Consider the following 17,786-nt stretch of genomic DNA (forward strand, 5'->3'; position numbering starts at 1 on the left):
AGCAGACCACGAGCAGATATAAAGATAACAGGTCATACCATGGCCATCGTAAGAGGTTGACGGAGTAGAAGAATTTGTAAAAAGAGGTTGTGCGTGTTGAAGCTCTCGAAGGAAGTAAGGGGAGCAAACAAACGCGCGCCTCCTCCTTGGCTAGTCGAAACTGATACAAACGGACACCTCTATCTGCCCCTCCCCCACCTCCAAAAGGGGATTTAAAGATCAAAAATGCAAAAGACCATCAGATCTCGTGGTGGGCTGAGATCTGATGTAGAAAATCACTTGATTTTACTTTAAGAGTTGATGGAAGGCGAGGATTGTTTTTCTTTCTGGATAACGGGGAACCGAACCGCTTTCCTCCTATTTATCCACCCCTGGCCAGATTGTCCTGACAGTGGTACTTCCACTGCGCCACTGTGCCGCTTGATTGATGAAGAGTTAAGTTGCTTTATATTGTTGGGTTGGGTCGCCTGGTGTTGGAGGGTGTTGGCCTGAGGATGGATGGGGGAGAAGGGAGGAGGGGAGGGGTTAGGAGGGGGAGATGGCAGATAGGTTGATCTTCCCGTCCTTCTCCTCCATTACCTTCTTTCCTTCTCCTCCCCAATCATCCCCCATCAGCATCTAGACTACCAGATTGGGTTTTATGTTCTACCAGTCAGGATATAAGGCCCAGAGTATTATATGTTTCAGCTCACGTTTGTCAGACACTCTCTCACTTGTTCCAGCATTTCAATTATCCCAGAAGACGTATCAGAAGAGCATTGTTATCAAAGACTATACAACCTCACTGTCATACAATGCCACCCTCTCCCACCATCCACTCCTTCTTCAAGCCCATCTCTTCTTCCACTCCCAACAACACACCCTCCTACCCAGGCGACGGTTTCACTCCCACCGACCCATCTGCCGACTCATCCACAGACCCGCTCTATACCCCTTTCGCCCCTACACGAACATACACACAGCATGCCATCGTCGCTCTCACTGCTGGCTCGCGACCAGTCCGTTTCCAAGGCCGAGTCGCCAACTTCAGGGTAACATATGGCAAAAGCAAACGCGTGAGTGCGGCTAAAGGATGGGTGGGCATGATGGTGCATGATGGCACAGGTGGGATTTATGTTGGTCTCCCCGTTTCCCGTCCCTCCCTTCCATCCTGTGATACTGCCGCCAAACGAAATACAGAGACGAGCCCAGCTAACCACGCCGTGACACAGGTTAAACTCTACTTCTCCCCCCTCCCACCACCCCTCCACCTCACCCAGCTCATCACAATATACACCCCCCACCTCGTCCGCGCCTCCTCCCTAATCTTCGCCCCCTCCCCCTCCCCCCTCTCCCCGCCCACCACCCCATGCACCCCCCTCCAACCCCCCACCCCTCTCGGAACCTCCATCTTCCCCGGCCGCGACTCCGGCGTCCACCTTATCCTCCACCCCCCAACCTCCTCCCCAACCCTCTACCGCACCCCCCTCTCCTCCCCCACCGGCCAAATGACCCTCTCCTCCTTCCTCACCAGCGGCCACGAGCTCCCCGCTGCGCGCCTCCTCCTCGTCTTAACCGCCATCCACCCCTCGCGGAAAGTCCATAAAAAGGACCCTCCCAGCCCAGGCCACCCGGCGCGGATGACTGATTTCGTGGTCTCGGAATTGGTACTGGCGGATCGAACGGGGGAGTGCAAATTAACGCTTTTTGACCATGCGACGGTGCCGTTTAAGGTGGGTACCGTGCTGTTGATTACGGGGGCGACGATGAAGAGGGGCGGAGAGAAGGCGTGTATTTCCCTGGGACAGGAGAGTCTGGTGGATGCGGAGCCGGAGGTTAAGGGGGTCGAGGTATTGAGGAGGTGGGCGGAAAAGGGGCAGAGGTTAAGTACGAAGAGGCAGGAGATTCCGGACAAAGTGATGGAGAAGTTGGAGGAGACGGTGGGGGAGGCGGGGTTGTATACCCTTGCTGAGTTGGAGGAGAGGGTGCGTGAGGAGGAAGGGGGGTGGACGTTGTGGTTGAGTTTGGTGGTTGGACAGCTGAATCTTGTGAGGGTTGTGCGGAGGGGGATGGCGGGAGTTGGGGAGTGGTAAGGCATAATATTTCTTTCGTCATTCTAACCCTTTGACATATCGTTTTCGTTCTACAATCTGTTTTGTTGCATACGTTTCTGTGGATTGGCAAACTAATTATCGCCGCAGCTGCGGAATCCCGATCTACTCCCCCGAACCCACCGCCCCATGCCTCACCTGCGGCACAATCCAAACCCTATCCATCAACCCCGCCATAATAGGATTATTACTTGATGAAACCGGCGCGCTTGAAGCAGAAAAACTACAATGGATGCCAAAAGCGTGGAAAGAGCTTCTCGGGGAAGCCGGAGCGATGGGGATACTAGGCGGGAATAAAGAGGCTGAAGATGCGGCCGCGATAAATGAAATAAGAGAGATGCAGCAGAGGATCACGGGGTTGAGGTTTAGTTTTCTGATGGGGTGGTCGGGAGAGGTTGGGAGGTTATGTGTTCTGGGAGTGAGAATGTGATGAAGGCTGGTTTGGAGATGTGCCTGGTGCTTGCTTATGGCCGACTGGCATGAGGAGATAATAGGGGGTTGCTGAGCGTAAGGGCTACATTGGAAGGCATGTGTCCATATACTGGCTTATATCTTGCCATAGACATATTTCTCGCAATAGCGAAGGGTTCACACGATTTCTGGGAGAGGATCTTTAGTAGTTAGTTCTGGAACTCCATTCACTCTCACTCTCACTCCAACAGCTACCTAGCAGTATATACATTGTCTCTGTCATATGTGACTTCCAAGCTGTTCCCCTCTAGACATCTTCAGATCCAACCCCCTAAGCACCAGACCACAACCAACCCCTTCTAACTCCGCCACGCAGACGGTGTAGCCGCCGCGCTCGACTCCACCTCAACCCACAAAAGAAAGAGAAATCCACTCACATTGTCCCCAATGCGCCGTACGCACGCACCCTCGCAACCGTCGACGTTGCCGGTGCTGCTCAAGTAGTGGAAGTAGCCATCGTCGTCGGCGCCACCGTCGTCGATTCAGCAGGCAAATAACCCTTAAACACTGCGAATGAAACTGATTCGAGTAGAAGAAAAACCAGTCCGGCTCGCCCTTACAGCACGTTGGGCCTGCATACCCTTGTCGCGCCTGTGGTTGTCAGTGCCGTCTACTACTCCCTATCCTGAGGGGGTCGGGGCAATCTTACATTGACCCCAGTTCGCGGCTCCGCTACTGGTCCCAGCCGCGCCGCCGGCACAGAGACGGAGGCGCCGCCGACGCAGGAGGGGAAGCCGTCGCCTCGGTCTTGGCAGAAGGTGTTGGCGGAGCAGATGGAGGGGTTGTCGGCGCCTGGGGGGTGTTAGGGGAGCGTGTTGGGGGGTGGGGGGACGAACATAGCTGTGCTGATGCGGATAGGACGAGGAGGGGGAGGAGAGCTAGGGAGCGCCTTTTGGTGGTTGGCTAGAGAGAAATTGGGGAGGGAGTGCTTGGTCTTGATGTCTATCTGTGTCTAGATTCCCGGGCGACGTTCTTGTCGTTCATATATATAGCTTCTACTCGGGGCAAGGAGCCCTCCTTCCCTCCCGACGGACATCGGAATACAGAAAACTCACCCACTATCGTCTGATAGAATCATGAGACCTCAATTGCTGACTGCATCGCGCACAATATATCGATACACGACTGATAGATTGAAACCGCAAAACGCGGGGTAGCAGAGGGATTGAAAGTAAGCAACACCCCCCAATGCAACGCCCCCAGGGCAGAGCGTGTTGAAGAGGGTGTTCCAGACTAGGTGCGGTAGTTGCGGCGAGGCCGGGTTAATCAATAAATGCAAGCTTTGGCGGGGTTTAGGATAAAAGGCGGGGGGAAGGGCCGCACGGAAGCGCATTTGAGCCGTTGAGGCTAAAGGGGGGGATTTAGAGTTGGGGCGTCTTTTGCTTCTTTCGTGGGCTTGGGTTGTAGGTTAATTTGGGGACAGCGGGGGAGTTTGTTTGGGTGTTCGGGTTGGCAGGATTTGGTTGGATTTTACCACCTATTAGATCTTTTACAGGGCTGTATCTCAGAAGTCACATTTCAGAGCAAGTCAAGATATAAGAATCGTAGTGTCAAATTAATCGTCGCTATTCGCTACCCCCCATTTCTTGACTGCATTATTTTCATGTATACATTCGTATCACACAACAAGACTCAAAATATCCTTCACAAATGATCATCCTCCCTGATCCACCCCTCCCATCCGTCTTCTCAAAAAGTATACCCCCCGTATTACTTCCCAAAGCCGAAGCCAAAAGCCGAAGCCAAAAGCCACCAGCCAAAAACACAAAAAGTAAAACCCAACGCTTCCATGCCACCCCAAATCGAATCCAAACAGCGCGAACAAAAAAAAAGGCCCAGCTGCAAAAAACAGCAGAAGCAAGCTGGGCCCGGTATCTAGCAAAGTACAGACACAGGATAGTAGTAGTAGCAGTAGTAGTAGCAAAGAAAGGGGTAAATAAGACAATGATAGCGATTGCGATTTGCCGGTTTTTCTCAGTACGCCAAACCACTTTTAGATTTCGTCCCAGTCGTCAGGGGGGATGCAGCAAGTAGATTAGGCGCCGATAAAACGGAGTAAGAGAAAAGTCCAGTAAAAGTAGTAGTAGCAGTAGTAGTGTAGCAAGTTTTGACCAGGACTCGGAAACACCGAGCGGAGATTTTGTTTTTTCGCCCCGTGCCGCCGGCCCAAATATGAGAGAGAAAACGCCATAGAGAGTGAAGGCGTCGTAATAAACAAAAAATCGAAAAAGTTGAGTGGACCAGTAGTACCCCAGATGTTTGAAGGTGTCAACTCGTCCTCCAATGCCCGTCTCAGCCGTTTAGACAGCCTTGTTCCTGCGCCCGAACATGCGCGAGAATCCGCCCTGCTCCTTCGCGATAGGCCGCGAGCTAGGTGGGGGCAGGGTGTTCGTGAGGAAGTCCGCGAGGTCTGAAGAGGGCGTGTTGCGGGAGTGCGTGGCCTCGCGTGGAGACGGCTTCTGGCTGGCACGCGATCCCGGCTTTCGCTGTAGGGTGACATGAGAAGCGTAGTTGGAGCGGGGACGGGGCGGGGTGGTTGAGTAGGAGGGAGAGATTGGTGTGTGTTTCTTGGTCTTGGGGGAGGCGGAGGGGTGCTGCGGGAGGGACGAGTTGCGCGGAAGGACGTTGTTGCGCGCAAGCACCGAGTTGCGGGTTGAAGTGGAGGAGGATGAGGCCGCGGAGTTGGAGCGCGAGAAGCGCGCCATGATTGTCTTCTTTGGTGGGGGCGCGGTAGGCTCGTCGAAGATGGAGCTCATGGTCGACGTGTCAGGTGGAGGGACGCTGTTCAAGAAGTCGATGAGCGATTCTTCAACGCGCTTGGGAGGACCCTCGGGAAGGGTGAACTCATCCTCATCATCTTCATCATCGCTGTAATCGATAGCATACGGATCCTTGACACGGTGGGTCTTGCGCTTCGGCTTCATGTCCTTTTCGTCGAACGCATCGAGATGGACCTCTGGCAGGGCGGGCTTCTTCATCGCTGAGCTAGAATTGGCTGTGGTCGAGGTGTGTATAGATGTGTCCATGGAGAAATTCATGTGGGGGTCGCGGCCCTCTGGGAGGGTGGAGAGGCGATTGCCAGAGAGTGCGGTGGACATTTGGTCCGAGTCCATGGTGGTGCGGAATGGAGCGACAGTACGGGGGATTCTGGGGTTGTCATGGCTTTTGTCACTCGGTGGTCCCTGACGAATGAAGTCAATCAGCTCCGAAGACGACAGATTGTCCCGTTGGACCACTGCATCGCGAGCTTGAAGGCGATTGCGGTTTCCGGTTGAAGCCAGAGACTTGGCCACGACAATTGGCACGGACGGAGCGCTGATTAGATGAGCCGAGATATTAGCTTGACGAGGTGGTGGCTGAACAGCAAAGCTATCACGGCTCTGGGGCGGCCCAGTAGATCTAATGAAGTTTGCAAAATCGCTGATCGACTCGCTCGTAACCTTGGCATCTCTCGCCTGTGGCGCGTTTGGCCTGACACGTGCCCCAGACTTTGGAGGAGGAGCAGATCTCACAGCAGGGTTTGGAGCAAAACGAGTACCGCCCACCGGTGACTTCGGGATATCAGACGCCTCTTTACCATTGCCAAAGAATGTTGAGACTTTAGGCGAGCTTGCAGAATTGCCACCGAAGAAGCTGGCGACCATGGGCGAGCCAAGTGGCGTGGATCGTGGTCCGAAGCTGCTCTGCCTTGGAAGCAATGGGCTCTCGGGGATGTCCTATACAGGTTAGTGAGTGTTTTTTTTTCTAAGAAAAGACTAGATTGAACTTACATCAATGCCGCGCATATTGGAAGGCGTCAGGGTGTACTGAAGGGTCGTCTCGCTCCGAATAAGTTGCTCGAAAGTCTGTCCCTTGTCCTCAATTGCACTAGTGCTCTCCTCGGACGTGCGAATAGGTCGGACCTTGTAAGACTTGATGGAGGAGCTCGACGAGCCCTGTCGAGCTGACTTGTTGAGGAACTCCGGCTTGGGGCCCGTGTCCTCCTCACGGTGTGAGCGTGGGGGCGAGGATCTGGCGACTGATCGATCGGATGCATTCGTTCGGTTTCGGGTGTGAGCGTCTTTCCTGCCTGGTCCAGAATAGCTTCCCGCTGGGAGATCAGACTGGAAAATCGAGGCATCGGAATAGCTTGGAGCAATAGAGGAAGCTTCATCCGAGGTGTCTGGTGCATTTTCCATCATCTCACGGAGAGGAGTAAGAGGTGGGGCGGAAGTTCCACTGCCTGGCGAGTCCACCTGATCTGTACATGTCGGTTTAAGAGATGCTGGTGTGCTAGGGGCTGCCAGAGAATCAGCGTCGCGTGTAGATTTTGGACGAGGTGCTGTGCCGAGAAAAAAATTCGAGTTACGATAAGAATCCTGTGGGATGACGGCAAACTGAGTATCCTGGACAGATAATGTCTCCGAGGTAAGTTTGGTCTTCGGGCTTTCGCGCAGGGGAGAGCGGACAGGAACCGGAACAGATCGAGGAACGGTAGCGACATATAATCCCAGTCCTAGGTTTTCAGGCTCAATAACTTCCGGTAGAGAAGCCTCCGAGTCCTTGCTGACCTGGTTAATCAAAGGAGATGGGGCCTTGAGTATGGGGCTGCCTGATGGTGTCTTCTGGACTGGGCTGGTACCCCGCGAAGCTGCCGCGTCTGTACCTTCAGCACCCTTCAGACTCGGAGGACGTGAAGTAAGATCACTAGATGCGTGACATGAACTTGGCCTGCGAGGCGAAGACACTTCAATCAAGCGGATCGAGTGCACACTGGCGGATCGCTTGGAACGAACGCTCGCGGGACGGGCTCCGATTGCAGTAGCGCCAGCTGCAACTCTGGCAATCAACCCACCTTTGTGAGAACTATATAACTCATTTTTAGAGTGTGAGACCGTCTCCGATTCCGATGACTTCTCGGCATCCAATTCTCTCGGGATTTGAGATACAATCTTCGACTCCTTGGAAGGCTCCTCAGCGGCCAAGACATAAGTATCCTCAGAGTCTTGCGACACGGTCCTGGAAAGTGCTGGGATTTCGGATTCCTTGTCCTGTTCCACAGCTGGTTCTTTATCCTCGTCGGTTGACTTGCGCCTTTTCATTGGCGAAGCAAAAGCCGAGGCCGCTGGAGATGGCAGAGAGTGGGATCGCTTCCTCGACTCGGCGGAAAGGAAACCGGGTGTTGCGGGTTGCGAGTTGGTCGGTGTAGGGAGGCCTTTGGTGTTGGCTGTGAAAATCATCATGCTCTTACGGCGATATTGCTTGGGCTCGTCCACCTCATCATCTGCCTCGTCTCCACTCTGGTCTGCAACTCCGGGTATCTCGATTTCTCTCACATCATCTTCGCCCATTGGAAGTGGGATGGTCGCTTCGAAAAGCACGGGTTCCTCATCGTTTGCTGTCGGTTGTGGGTGGCCCTCGTCTTCTTCTTCGGGTTCGTTGATCGGAGTGTCCTGAAATCTATGGTTGATTTCGGGAACTTGGTGCTCTGGGGCGAGGCTGCCTCTGCGGCTGTGAGGACGCGATTGCATCGAGTTTCTAGAGTAAGATCGGCGAACGCTGTGTGAAATAGATGCGTTAGGAGAGCGTATGCGTTTCTTCCACCCTCTCCAGAGCCTGCCAAGTGTCCTATCCAGGGCAACGCGCTCCATATCGACGTCTTCAACAACGACACGGTCTGCCACGTTCTTGGGGACGCTGCTTCCATCTCTCTCGTCTTTTTGCTGCTTTGAGCGAATGCGGTGGTACGCGGCTTGTCCTGCTACGGTCAATGCCTGCTCGCCCATAAATTCGAGAATTGAAGTCAGGAAGATCGCAACTGCAGGTGAGACCACGCCTAACGAGTTGGAGTATCTGTTGGTAGATCCTGGCGGGCCATCCAAGTGGTCCAGCTCTGTGTAGTGATCTTCATCCTCCTCTTCCATATCGCCCAGTGATGAATACACCATGCAGCGTAGACGTGTGCGTTTCCACACCAGCTCCAAATCCCAGTCTCCACTCGGCTCAATGCCATTGTGAAATGAGATCAGCTCTTCATCGTCACCACCTCCCAAGTATTCCTCCAATTCTTGGTCGGCTTGGTGAATTGCCTCCTTTGCAAGTTTCGGCTTTAGGGTTTCGACCACAGCGGGCCTAAGCGAAGCAAGAGATGTTGATTTCGAGATGGCGAGAAAGTTGAAGAGTAATTGATCGAGAAAGTTGTTTACCAACTTCAGTGCCCCTGGGTTGACCAAGGCGATCTCTCCGGAAGGTTCGAGGCCATGCTGGTCAAACCAGGCTTCGGAATGGCTATCATGGTCGTTTGTGACGATCTGTGAGGCCGCTGAAATGGCAAGAAAGAGCGGCTGCGGTTGAACGAGTGCTGGAGGTGAAAGCATCGCGCTGTGCCCGTTTGCTGAGGGTTGATCACTGGAGATGCTGTGAGACCTGGCTCTATTCAGAGACGAGGTTGTGACACTACTATTGTCGGGCCCTGTAGGCGAGGTAAATCCTGAGAAAGCCATATCGAGAAATGAGGATCAGCACTACGGTGGGGCGCCAGGACGTCAATTGACGCGCCCTCCCTCGTTTATAGAAGGAGCCGTCGTATTCTGAATTATCTGAACTTGATCAAGCAAAGTTGCAAGTTGTATAAGTCGTGAGAATGGTTCGATTGAAGGTAAGAGAGTCAATATATGCAAGAATCGCAAGTCTGCATGGAGGTGTCCAGAGTTAGCCACTTTGCTCCACAACCCGATTTCACTATTGAGACACCGCTGTATGATCGCCCCCAGGTGCCGTCCCGGTGCAGTGACCAGCAGTCAGAGTGCCAACTGAGCAAACTTGCCGTGTTTGATGCGCTGCCAGTATCAATTGAGGGGGTGGGAGGTATGGGGGGAGTAGTTCGTAAACAGCGTAAAGCGTAAACACCGTGAACACACGACTGAGAGGCCCTCTGAAAGAATCGGCGATCCCTGCCACTCCAAGCAATTATGCTCCTCTGGCACCAGATTGGACCTTGGATTTGGCTCGGTTTCGGTGATAGGAAAGAGGGCGAACGTACCAGGTAAAGCTACGGTTGCGAGAGTGAATGAAGGGCGAGAATGTTGTATTATGTTTGTATAATTCAGATGCGACTCTCAGATCGGGAAAGCCATCATCTGTGCAGGGTGAATTCGTTATTTCGTTTGTTGTTGTGATGAAGAGGGAAGTGAAGTTGCGAAAGGCCAAACGTCGCCAAGAAGAACAAATTGAGGGACTGCAGACCCTCTTAACCTCTTAACTGGAACTCTGGGGACTGGGGACCACCTGTGTCTTGTCTTGAATACCAAAAACTACTGAATACTAAGGAATAGACTACTGACTGATACATACGACGACGACTTTCTGTACTGTACTCCGTACTCCGTACATGACTCCTTACTGTACAAGATCGCCAGGGCACTCCGAGGGGCACAGGATCCCCCTTCTCACTTCTCATCCCTATACCTTGCTTGGACAGAGTACTAACACGCGCCAGAAATGATAGAAACCATACAATACCGAACATACCGAACATGGCGAACAAACCAAACCTATAAGGGCATAGACCACACGGCGATATTCCTACAAACTCGACCCAGATGGCACCCAGAGCGCTACTGCTCACTTCCTAATAGGGCCACTCAGATCCTCAGATCCTCAGATCCTCAGATCTGCATATCCCCTGCTGCTCATCAGTGTCTTATCGGGTCTCACGTCGTCCCAAAGGGGAAGCGAAATAGGGGGACGGCATTCCCTAGTCGTCGGGCCAAACCTGCACTACTCGACGATATTACCCATATTACCCACCCACCATCCACGGACGACCAAGGTTGCGATATAAAGTCTCATCCAGCCCATATTACTGGATCGGAGCGGAAAACCCACTCGTTCTGGTCTCTCTGCGCTTGCGGCGCTGCGGCTTTCCGACCCAAGAACGGACCAAAGCCACAAGATCTGCCAACCATTGTGGGATGCAAACACAAGTGCGCCTTTCCGCTCCACGTGCATCCGACGCAGCTTGATTGCCGTGCGACGTAGTACGGGAGAGAGCGCCGAGCCTGTGAGGCTGCCGAACTGCAGCCTCACAGGCTCATGTCGGCGCCACTCTCCAAATCAATAATCCCCTTGCATCTCTGCAGCGCACTGAGCCGGGATCATGAGACAAGAGGTTGCATCCCCTCGCAGCCCTCCCACACCGTAACTCGCAAAACCGCCGCTCCCTCGTCGCAAAACCGCCACTCCCTTCGCAAAACCGCCGCTCCCTCCTCGCAAAACCGCCGCTCCCTCATCCGCCGCTCCCTCCCCAGCGCCATGGTATTATATAGGTATATAGTAGTGCTCGTTCTTTGGTAACAGGGGACCCATGTAGTAGTTCCACCTCGACGCTGTTCTAGTTTTTATTGGACTACATTTCTACAAGGGGGGAGACGATCATTGCACGTTTAACAATTATTGTCCCAAAGTACTGTACGAGTATAGTAGTACCGTAGGACGTATACGGAGTACTCCGTAACTTATATCCTTTCCCCAACACCTCCAGTCCCAAGCCTCCAAGCCAATTCCCGCGCAAAAAAATCCCGCCGTCGGCGATGCATTTCCAACTTTACCCCGCCGCCGGACCCCATCTCCTGTTCCAGGAAACATATATTAGACGGAGCGAACGGGTGGGTTGCGTGCTGCGACCTTGGCTGCGGATTTGCCCAGGGGCGTATGCGCGCTGCGACGCTGAGGTGAGGGCGAGTAGAACATGTATGGCATGTACAGTACCTCCACGCAAGGGCTGAGGGTCTGAGGGGGCCTCGGTGGTACTCCGGGGTTCGCGACGGCGAGGGCGCAGGGAAGCGATGCCCGGTCAGATAGCGGAGGGGATGTGGATGCAGTTAGCACGTGGCGAGCGATGCTGTGCCTGGCGCTAGAAGACGACGTCTGGGCTGATGAAGGGATAGGTGGTGAGTCTGTGCTGTAAGATTAATTTGGTAAAACGAGTTCACGTATTCTGCTGTAGGCGTTCCCCCTTGCCGTCTCGGAAGGGAAGGGCGGATTCTGTACAGCTCTTCGGTCAGAGAGTGAGTGTCTCACTTGTATCTGACTTCGATCTACAAAACATACAACTCAACCAAAAAAGAATATACAAAGGCTGGTGGAACATGTATATTGTCTATCTCTAAGGCGTCCCTAAGATCCCCCCATCGCGAGAAATTGCACCCACGTTGCGCCCCCAGACAGTGATCCATACAGGCCGAGGCCTCAACTGTCACTTATCCCTAGGCAGCGCAAAGCATGCGTGGGACACATCCCACCGTTTTTCCCCCCAACAAGCACATACATCGTAAAATCAACTTTGCACACATTGCACACACCCCCTCGCTTCATCTCCCTCCCCGTATATCGTCCCCGCCCCATTCCAGCCCTCCTTCCAAGATCGCCACGAGTCGGCTCAGCAAATGTGGCCACCACGCCCCTCAGCTCCTCTCCGGGCCCGCGAGGGCCCGCGAGGGCGCTGGCTGTCGTCCAGCTAGGCTGCGTCGAGACGCCGCATCGATCGGATAGATGGGTGCTACGTGTTTCCGAAGACAAAAGGTTTAAAAGGTCCATTCGACCGCTCTCCGCCCAATCAGTCGTAGCCCCCGCCGACCTGGCTCGCAAAGGCAGTGGACACGCTCTTCTCGTCATCGTCGAGAGTGCGTCGTCCAGCGCCGCTCAGCAGCGAGCTGCCGCCAAACACGCTCCCGGCGTCGCCGGTTTTATAGTCGGGCAGGCGCCCGCCAGACTCAACGTATCGCTTCAGGCGGTCCGATTGGCTCAGGCTTGTCTGCTTCTGGTCGTGGACTGCCGGCCCGAGGCTGACGCCGCCTTGGCTTGCGCCTTTACCGTCGAGCACGCTGCTAGTGGTGTCGGTCATCTCACTGGCGGCGATGGATTCACCAGTTACGCTTTCGGCGGGGCGGTTGCGGCTCTTTTGGCCGTTGGCGCGGTTGCGGGGGTCTAGACCGGGCCAGCTGTTGTCAGTTGCGAAGCTAGAGAACATCTGCGGGTAGGCTGAGCCGACGCCGACTCCCCCGAGGGCGGAGGAGTGGACGGACGAGACGTCATCGGGAATGTACCCTAGCATAGAACCGGCGTCGCTGTAATCGTTGCCAGTCTTGCCATTAGGAGGTCGTGCGTTACTCGGTAGTCCAGTAGAGTAAGACATCTGATAACGCTGAGGTCCGCGGTAGGTGGTCTTGGGGCGGCTGAACTGCAGAAGCGAGGTTTGCAGGTTGGTGAGTGGCCCCTCAACCAGGCAGTTGCGTTCCTTGAAATGCTGGAGGAGATAATGCCAAAGAGGGTGCTTGGACAGAACCTTGGGGTTGCCCAGAATGACCAGGCCGTACTTGGCACGGGTCAGAGCCACGTTAAGACGACGAGGGTCGCTCAAGAAACCAATGCCTTGGTGGTCGTTGGATCTAACGCAAGAAAGCACGATGAAATCCTTCTCTCTGCCTTGGAATGCATCAACGGACGCAACCTCGATCTCCTTGTAGTTCTCCTTCTTGAAAGTGCCCGTGTTCTGCATAGAACTGACGACGTAGCTGCGCTGTCCCTCGTAAGGTGTGATGACACCGATATCAGCAGGCTGAACGCCAGCCTTGAAGAAGCGCGTGACAATTTTCTCGACATTAGACGCCTCAGTTCGGTTAAGGTAAGAGGTACCCGAAGCAGAAATTTCTTCGTTACCCAGGTTGGACCAGAACATCATTGGGGTGTCGCCAACAGGCCAAGGGAAGTCAACGTCGCGACGGAGTCTCTGTTGCATCGTGACACCGTTCTGAAGAGAGCCTTCGTAAAACATGTTTGAAGGGAATTCAGATAAGCATGGATGCATACGATACTGCACGTTAAGTCTGATAGGAGCAAGTCCAAGAATAACAAGACGCTCAAAGAGCGATTGGTTCAGGCCAGCCTTTGCTGCCTTCTTGTTCATAATGACTGGGCCCAACTGTTGGTGGTCACCAACAAGAACAACCTGCTTACAACCCAGAACCAATGGAATCATGCATTCAGGCTCGGCAGATTGGGTGGACTCGTCGATAAGCACAGTCCTGAACTTCATCTTAGACAGACGAGGATCGCCAGCACCAACGCAGGTGCAGCAAATAACGTCAGCGTTGTTCAGGATCTCGCGCTCAGCGGCTCGGGTAAGAGATTTGAACTTCTTCTCATCCTGGCTGGACAATTCACCCAATTCGCTCTTAAGCTGCGAGAGTTTCGTCAACTCGAGATTGCTATCGTTCATTCGTACCTGCTCGTGCAGAGATAGGAAGCCAACGGAAGATTCGACATCTTCACGAGACTTGGCAGTAAGACGAACAACCTTCAATCCGGTTCTATGGATTCTCTCGCAGAGCTGGTCAACTGCGACGTTGGAAGGAGCGCAGACGAGAACTTGGCCACCATTGACTTTAGATAGATGATAGATGACTGTAGCAGATGTGACTGTCTTTCCAGTTCCTGGAGGTCCCTGAATAAGACTCAGGGGCTTCTGAAGGACGCTCTTAACGGCATTGATTTGGCTGCCGTTGAGCTCGGGAAGGCCGGGAACGCTGAATTTCTTTGGCATTTGGATCTTCATTGGAGCCGCAGCAACTTCATGACCAAGTAGCTTGTGGAAGATGTAACCAGAGACACTCATTTCGTCAACCGCAAAGGTCTTCATGGCCAGTTGCATACGATCGTATGAAGTAGCCTTCCAGACGTAGTCAGCGGAGAAGTTGTGAGTGCATTCAGTTGGCACGGATTTATCGTTTCCGATCTTTCGCAACTCAATCGTGACTTCGTCAGACTGGTTGTTCGGAATCTTGACAACGTATCCAACGCCTTCCCAGACGGGACGTAACTCTCCCTTGTATTTGAGGCGCATCTCGTCGCCAACAGCCAACTTAACATCTCCAAGCTCGATTTTAGGAAGCACGAAGCTAGCAAGATGCTTGTTGTTAAGACCATAGTCCCAGCGAATAACCAGTCCGTCCTCGGATTGGGCTTCTTTCAGCTTGCGGTCGTAGTCTGCCTCGATCTTCACAAGCGGGCCAAAGACGTTCTGATACTGGTAGGCGTCGTCGTACTTCAGAAGTACGGGAGCAGGTTCATCATCGATTCCTGCTGCCTTTTCCAAGTCTGCAATGGTCGCTGCGGCATTATCCTTCCACATTTCCTCCAGTTTTGCGATCATTGGCGGGGTCAAGTGGCGAGCTCGGAGCTGCTCAGCATCGCTGGGCACGGCCACGAGCCACGGTAGGAAGGATCTATCTTCAATCAAAGGTTGCCATCTGGAGATATCCCAGCTCATGTCTTTGGACGAAGGTGTAGACGCGCAGGGCTGTCTGCAGAGCAGCACAACCACAGTGTCGGATTTAGCCGGAATAAACCCAAGTAGGAAGACATTCTTAGTCCCACAGTTGTAGCATTCGAGAACAGTGTCGCCCAATGTTGATTGGGGGTGTAGCTGAACTTCCTTGTGGCGAGCCCGAACCAAATGGTTGACAATGTGCGATGAGGAGGCGTTGCCACGAGCGCTACAGAACCATTTGGTGCAGCCCAAGCATTTAACAACGCTGCTGGGCGAATGGATACCGCAGTAGGCACATGCATGAGCCGGAAGCTCCTTCTCGTCTTCGACGCCCCTGAGTCCGAGAGATTTCATGCCATCGACGGCCATGCTTGCGAGGCTCTCTACATCGTCCTCGTCGTAGACTTCGGTCTCGTTGTCATCATCGTCATTTCTGCGACGAGTAGGTCCGAGGCCTCCCGCGCCACCATACTGGCCATAGAGGAGGCTCTCTTCGGGGTCGATAGCCGACAAATCGTCTCCAGCATTAATCGCAGCGGCGGAGTCTGAGATGAGGTGGTTTCCCAGATGGGTAAAGGCGCCCTCCATACTTGTCGGGCTTGTATCTAAGGAGTTCGGATTTTAAAAAGCGCCTACAAGCACAGCAAAAGTTAGCCTCAGTCCACAAATGTTTGCTCGTGGTTGCCGCGAGTCGCGGTAGAGGTCAGAATACTCACTGATCAGCCTTGTGGCGTAACCGCGGGGAATAGAGAGTCCAGAAGCGCGTTGCGTCTCAAGTCATGCTCGTGATCCTAATAGTGATTTTAAACTTCCTCAGAGGTGACGGAAGTTTTGACGAGCTTCGCGTGGGAATTGTGCGGAATCAAAGCTGTTCTAAGATTTCGAGGGAAAGGCCAAATGCAGATTACAGTAGCGGCGCGATAGTGCTCGGCAAAAATGACATCCAGCCGCATGAAAGGCTTGAGCTAAGAAATTATATTGTTGGCGAACTTCTCACATCAAAAAAACTTTCGACATCAACATCCACCATGCTGGTACGTACTAGACGCCCTTATAGATCTCTAATCATGTCGGTATTGAGGCTAATCAATTCTATAGCGCAAACAAGCCCGACAAAGGCGGGATTATTTGTATCGCCGTGCGATAACTCTTCGCGATGCAGAAACCTCAGAAAAACGCTCGAAGTTGAGGGCATCACTCGCCACAGGCAAACCGCTTGCTCCCGAGATTGCAAACGACAAGAAATTACGAGAAGATTACAAGTACGATGAGTCCCGGGCTGATTTGACGGCAAATGAGGAACTGGACTTAGACGACGAGTATGCGCAACTCTCCGGAATTGTCGATCCACGAGTTCTAGTCACAACGTCAAGAGATCCCTCCTCGCGCCTATCGTCCTTCGCCAAAGAGATTAGATTGCTTCTCCCTACATCCATTCGCCTAAATAGAGGAAATTTGGTTTTGGGGAATCTGATCCAGTCCGCCCAGGCCTCTGGACTTTCCGACATGATCCTACTCCACGAACATCGCGGAACGCCCACAGCCATGACATTGTCGCACTTTCCTCACGGCCCAACAATTTCGTTCTCTTTACATAACGTCGTCTTGCGCCATGATATCCCAAACAGCTCTCGTGGAACCGTCAGCGAGTCATACCCCCACCTCATCTTCGAAGGGTTCACGTCTCGTCTCGGACAGCGCATTGTGAAGATCTTGAAGCACATCTTCCCTCCCCGTGAGGCGGTGACAAACAGGACAAAGCTTGGCAGCAGGGTTGTGACCTTCAAGAACATCGAAGATACGATCGAGGTGCGACACCATGTGTTCGTCAAGACCGGATACCAGAGTGTGGAATTGGCAGAGGTTGGCCCGCGTATGAGCATGCGGTGCTTCGAAATTCGCGGCGGCACATTGGAGAATAAGGATGGCGACGTCGAGTGGAGGATGAACCAATACACTAGGACGAGTAAGAAGAAGGATTATCTGTGAGGGTCGGGGTGATGGATCTACATAGCGCGGCGTTGGGGAAACGGTAGGACAACTTACGAATGAAAACGGAAATTTCTCACTACAACTCCCTCACCGTCATGATAAGAAGCACCCAGCCGCGCAGAGTGTCAACTATCCAGGGAAACGCCCAAATGGTTGCTGCAATCCTGCTTGCCTCGTCGACTACAACTGGAGCGTATACGTTCAAGGGCATGGCGATGGTAGGGGCAATCGGAAGTGCATATGAAAGGCTGGCTTGATGGCAACTTTGAGAGCATATGGCGGCACTTCATCTTGATATAAATGCCAGCTCCCTGGGCGCCCTTTGAGCCAACGCTGCATTGTAGTCTCAGGAGAAACCCTCCTGTATGCATAGCGGGCATGCCGCAAAACCCGATTCCGAAGTGGCTTCAAAGAGTTCAACGTAGAAACTTTTACACCGTTGGACTGAGACACAATAGAGCGAATTGCCTTTGCCATGCTTTCCGTCCTCTGCGGAATACTGCATAGTTTGGCAGTGAGAGGCCTACGCCGTCCAGAACACACGACTACGCTGCGCTGTTAGGTACTAAATCAAGGATTACATAGATAGTATCATGTACGGGGCGCAGCTATGAAGAACACTATGTGCTAATATTCAACTTCTACATCCATTGAGAAAAAAATCTATGCCCCTTCGCAGAGTATTTCGTGAAACCCCACGGTTTGTCGTAGCCTTGCATGCCAAGTTGGTGGTCTGGGCCATCCGCCTCCACTGTCTGTCTGCTAAATGGCTCCTTTCGCCCGTGATGTTGCGGAACAAAGTGTGGGGTTAAAGTACATACTGGAGCTCTAGGATTTGCCTCGATTGAGGCTGTACATTAGAGAATTCCAAGCATAAATATATTTCCAATTCAATTTTCATACCCAGCATTGGGAGGCAGGACTAT

At 53.2% G+C, this 17,786-nt stretch overlaps 4 protein-coding genes across 4 annotated transcripts; 2 read left to right on the forward strand and 2 right to left on the reverse strand.

Moving 5' to 3' along the window:
- Positions 1-794: 794 nt before the first annotated feature.
- Positions 795-2,692, forward strand: VC83_03054 (uncharacterized protein; the record flags this gene model as incomplete). The annotated part of the gene is made up of 3 exons (XM_024466703.1): positions 795-1,055; positions 1,212-2,068; positions 2,181-2,692. The coding sequence occupies 3 exons, from the start codon at positions 795-797 to the stop codon at positions 2,518-2,520; spliced, it is 1,458 nt and encodes a 485-aa protein (XP_024325285.1). The 3' UTR covers positions 2,521-2,692.
- Positions 2,693-4,109: 1,417 nt separating this feature from the next.
- VC83_03055 (uncharacterized protein) lies at positions 4,110-9,822 on the reverse strand. The gene is made up of 3 exons (XM_024466704.1): positions 9,367-9,822; positions 6,332-9,231; positions 4,110-6,277 (listed from the first exon to the last, which is right to left on the reverse strand). The coding sequence occupies exons 2-3, from the start codon at positions 9,041-9,043 to the stop codon at positions 4,862-4,864; spliced, it is 4,128 nt and encodes a 1,375-aa protein (XP_024325241.1). The 5' UTR covers positions 9,044-9,231; positions 9,367-9,822; the 3' UTR covers positions 4,110-4,861.
- A 1,288-nt stretch (positions 9,823-11,110) lies between these two features.
- VC83_09624 (uncharacterized protein) lies at positions 11,111-15,852 on the reverse strand. Its single transcript, XM_024473037.1, has 2 exons — positions 15,585-15,852; positions 11,111-15,500 (listed from the first exon to the last, which is right to left on the reverse strand). Exon 2 carries the CDS (start codon positions 15,454-15,456, stop codon positions 12,157-12,159), a length of 3,300 nt encoding a protein of 1,099 aa, XP_024328805.1. The 5' UTR covers positions 15,457-15,500; positions 15,585-15,852; the 3' UTR covers positions 11,111-12,156.
- Positions 15,853-17,483, forward strand: IMP4 (snoRNA-binding rRNA-processing protein imp4). Its single transcript, XM_024466705.1, has 2 exons — positions 15,853-15,902; positions 15,967-17,483. The coding sequence occupies exons 1-2, from the start codon at positions 15,897-15,899 to the stop codon at positions 16,855-16,857; spliced, it is 897 nt and encodes a 298-aa protein (XP_024325284.1). The 5' UTR covers positions 15,853-15,896; the 3' UTR covers positions 16,858-17,483.
- Positions 17,484-17,786: the final 303 nt, after the last annotated feature.

This window comes from Pseudogymnoascus destructans (assembly GCF_001641265.1).
Source record: "Pseudogymnoascus destructans isolate 20631-21 unplaced genomic scaffold scaffold_7, whole genome shotgun sequence".
NCBI classification, from domain to species: Eukaryota; Fungi; Ascomycota; class Leotiomycetes; order Thelebolales; family Thelebolaceae; genus Pseudogymnoascus; species Pseudogymnoascus destructans.

Excerpts from the sequence above, each read along its gene's own strand:
- VC83_03055 (XM_024466704.1), bottom strand. The coding sequence starts at position 9,043 with ATGGCTTTCTCAGGATTTACCTCGCCTACAGGGCCCGACAATAGTAGT. Across the intron at positions 6,278-6,331 it reads CCAATATGCGCGGCATTGAT|GACATCCCCGAGAGCCCATT; the intron begins GTAAGTTCAATC and ends TAACCTGTATAG.
- VC83_09624 (XM_024473037.1), bottom strand. The coding sequence starts at position 15,456 with ATGGAGGGCGCCTTTACCCATCTGGGAAACCACCTCATCTCAGACTCC.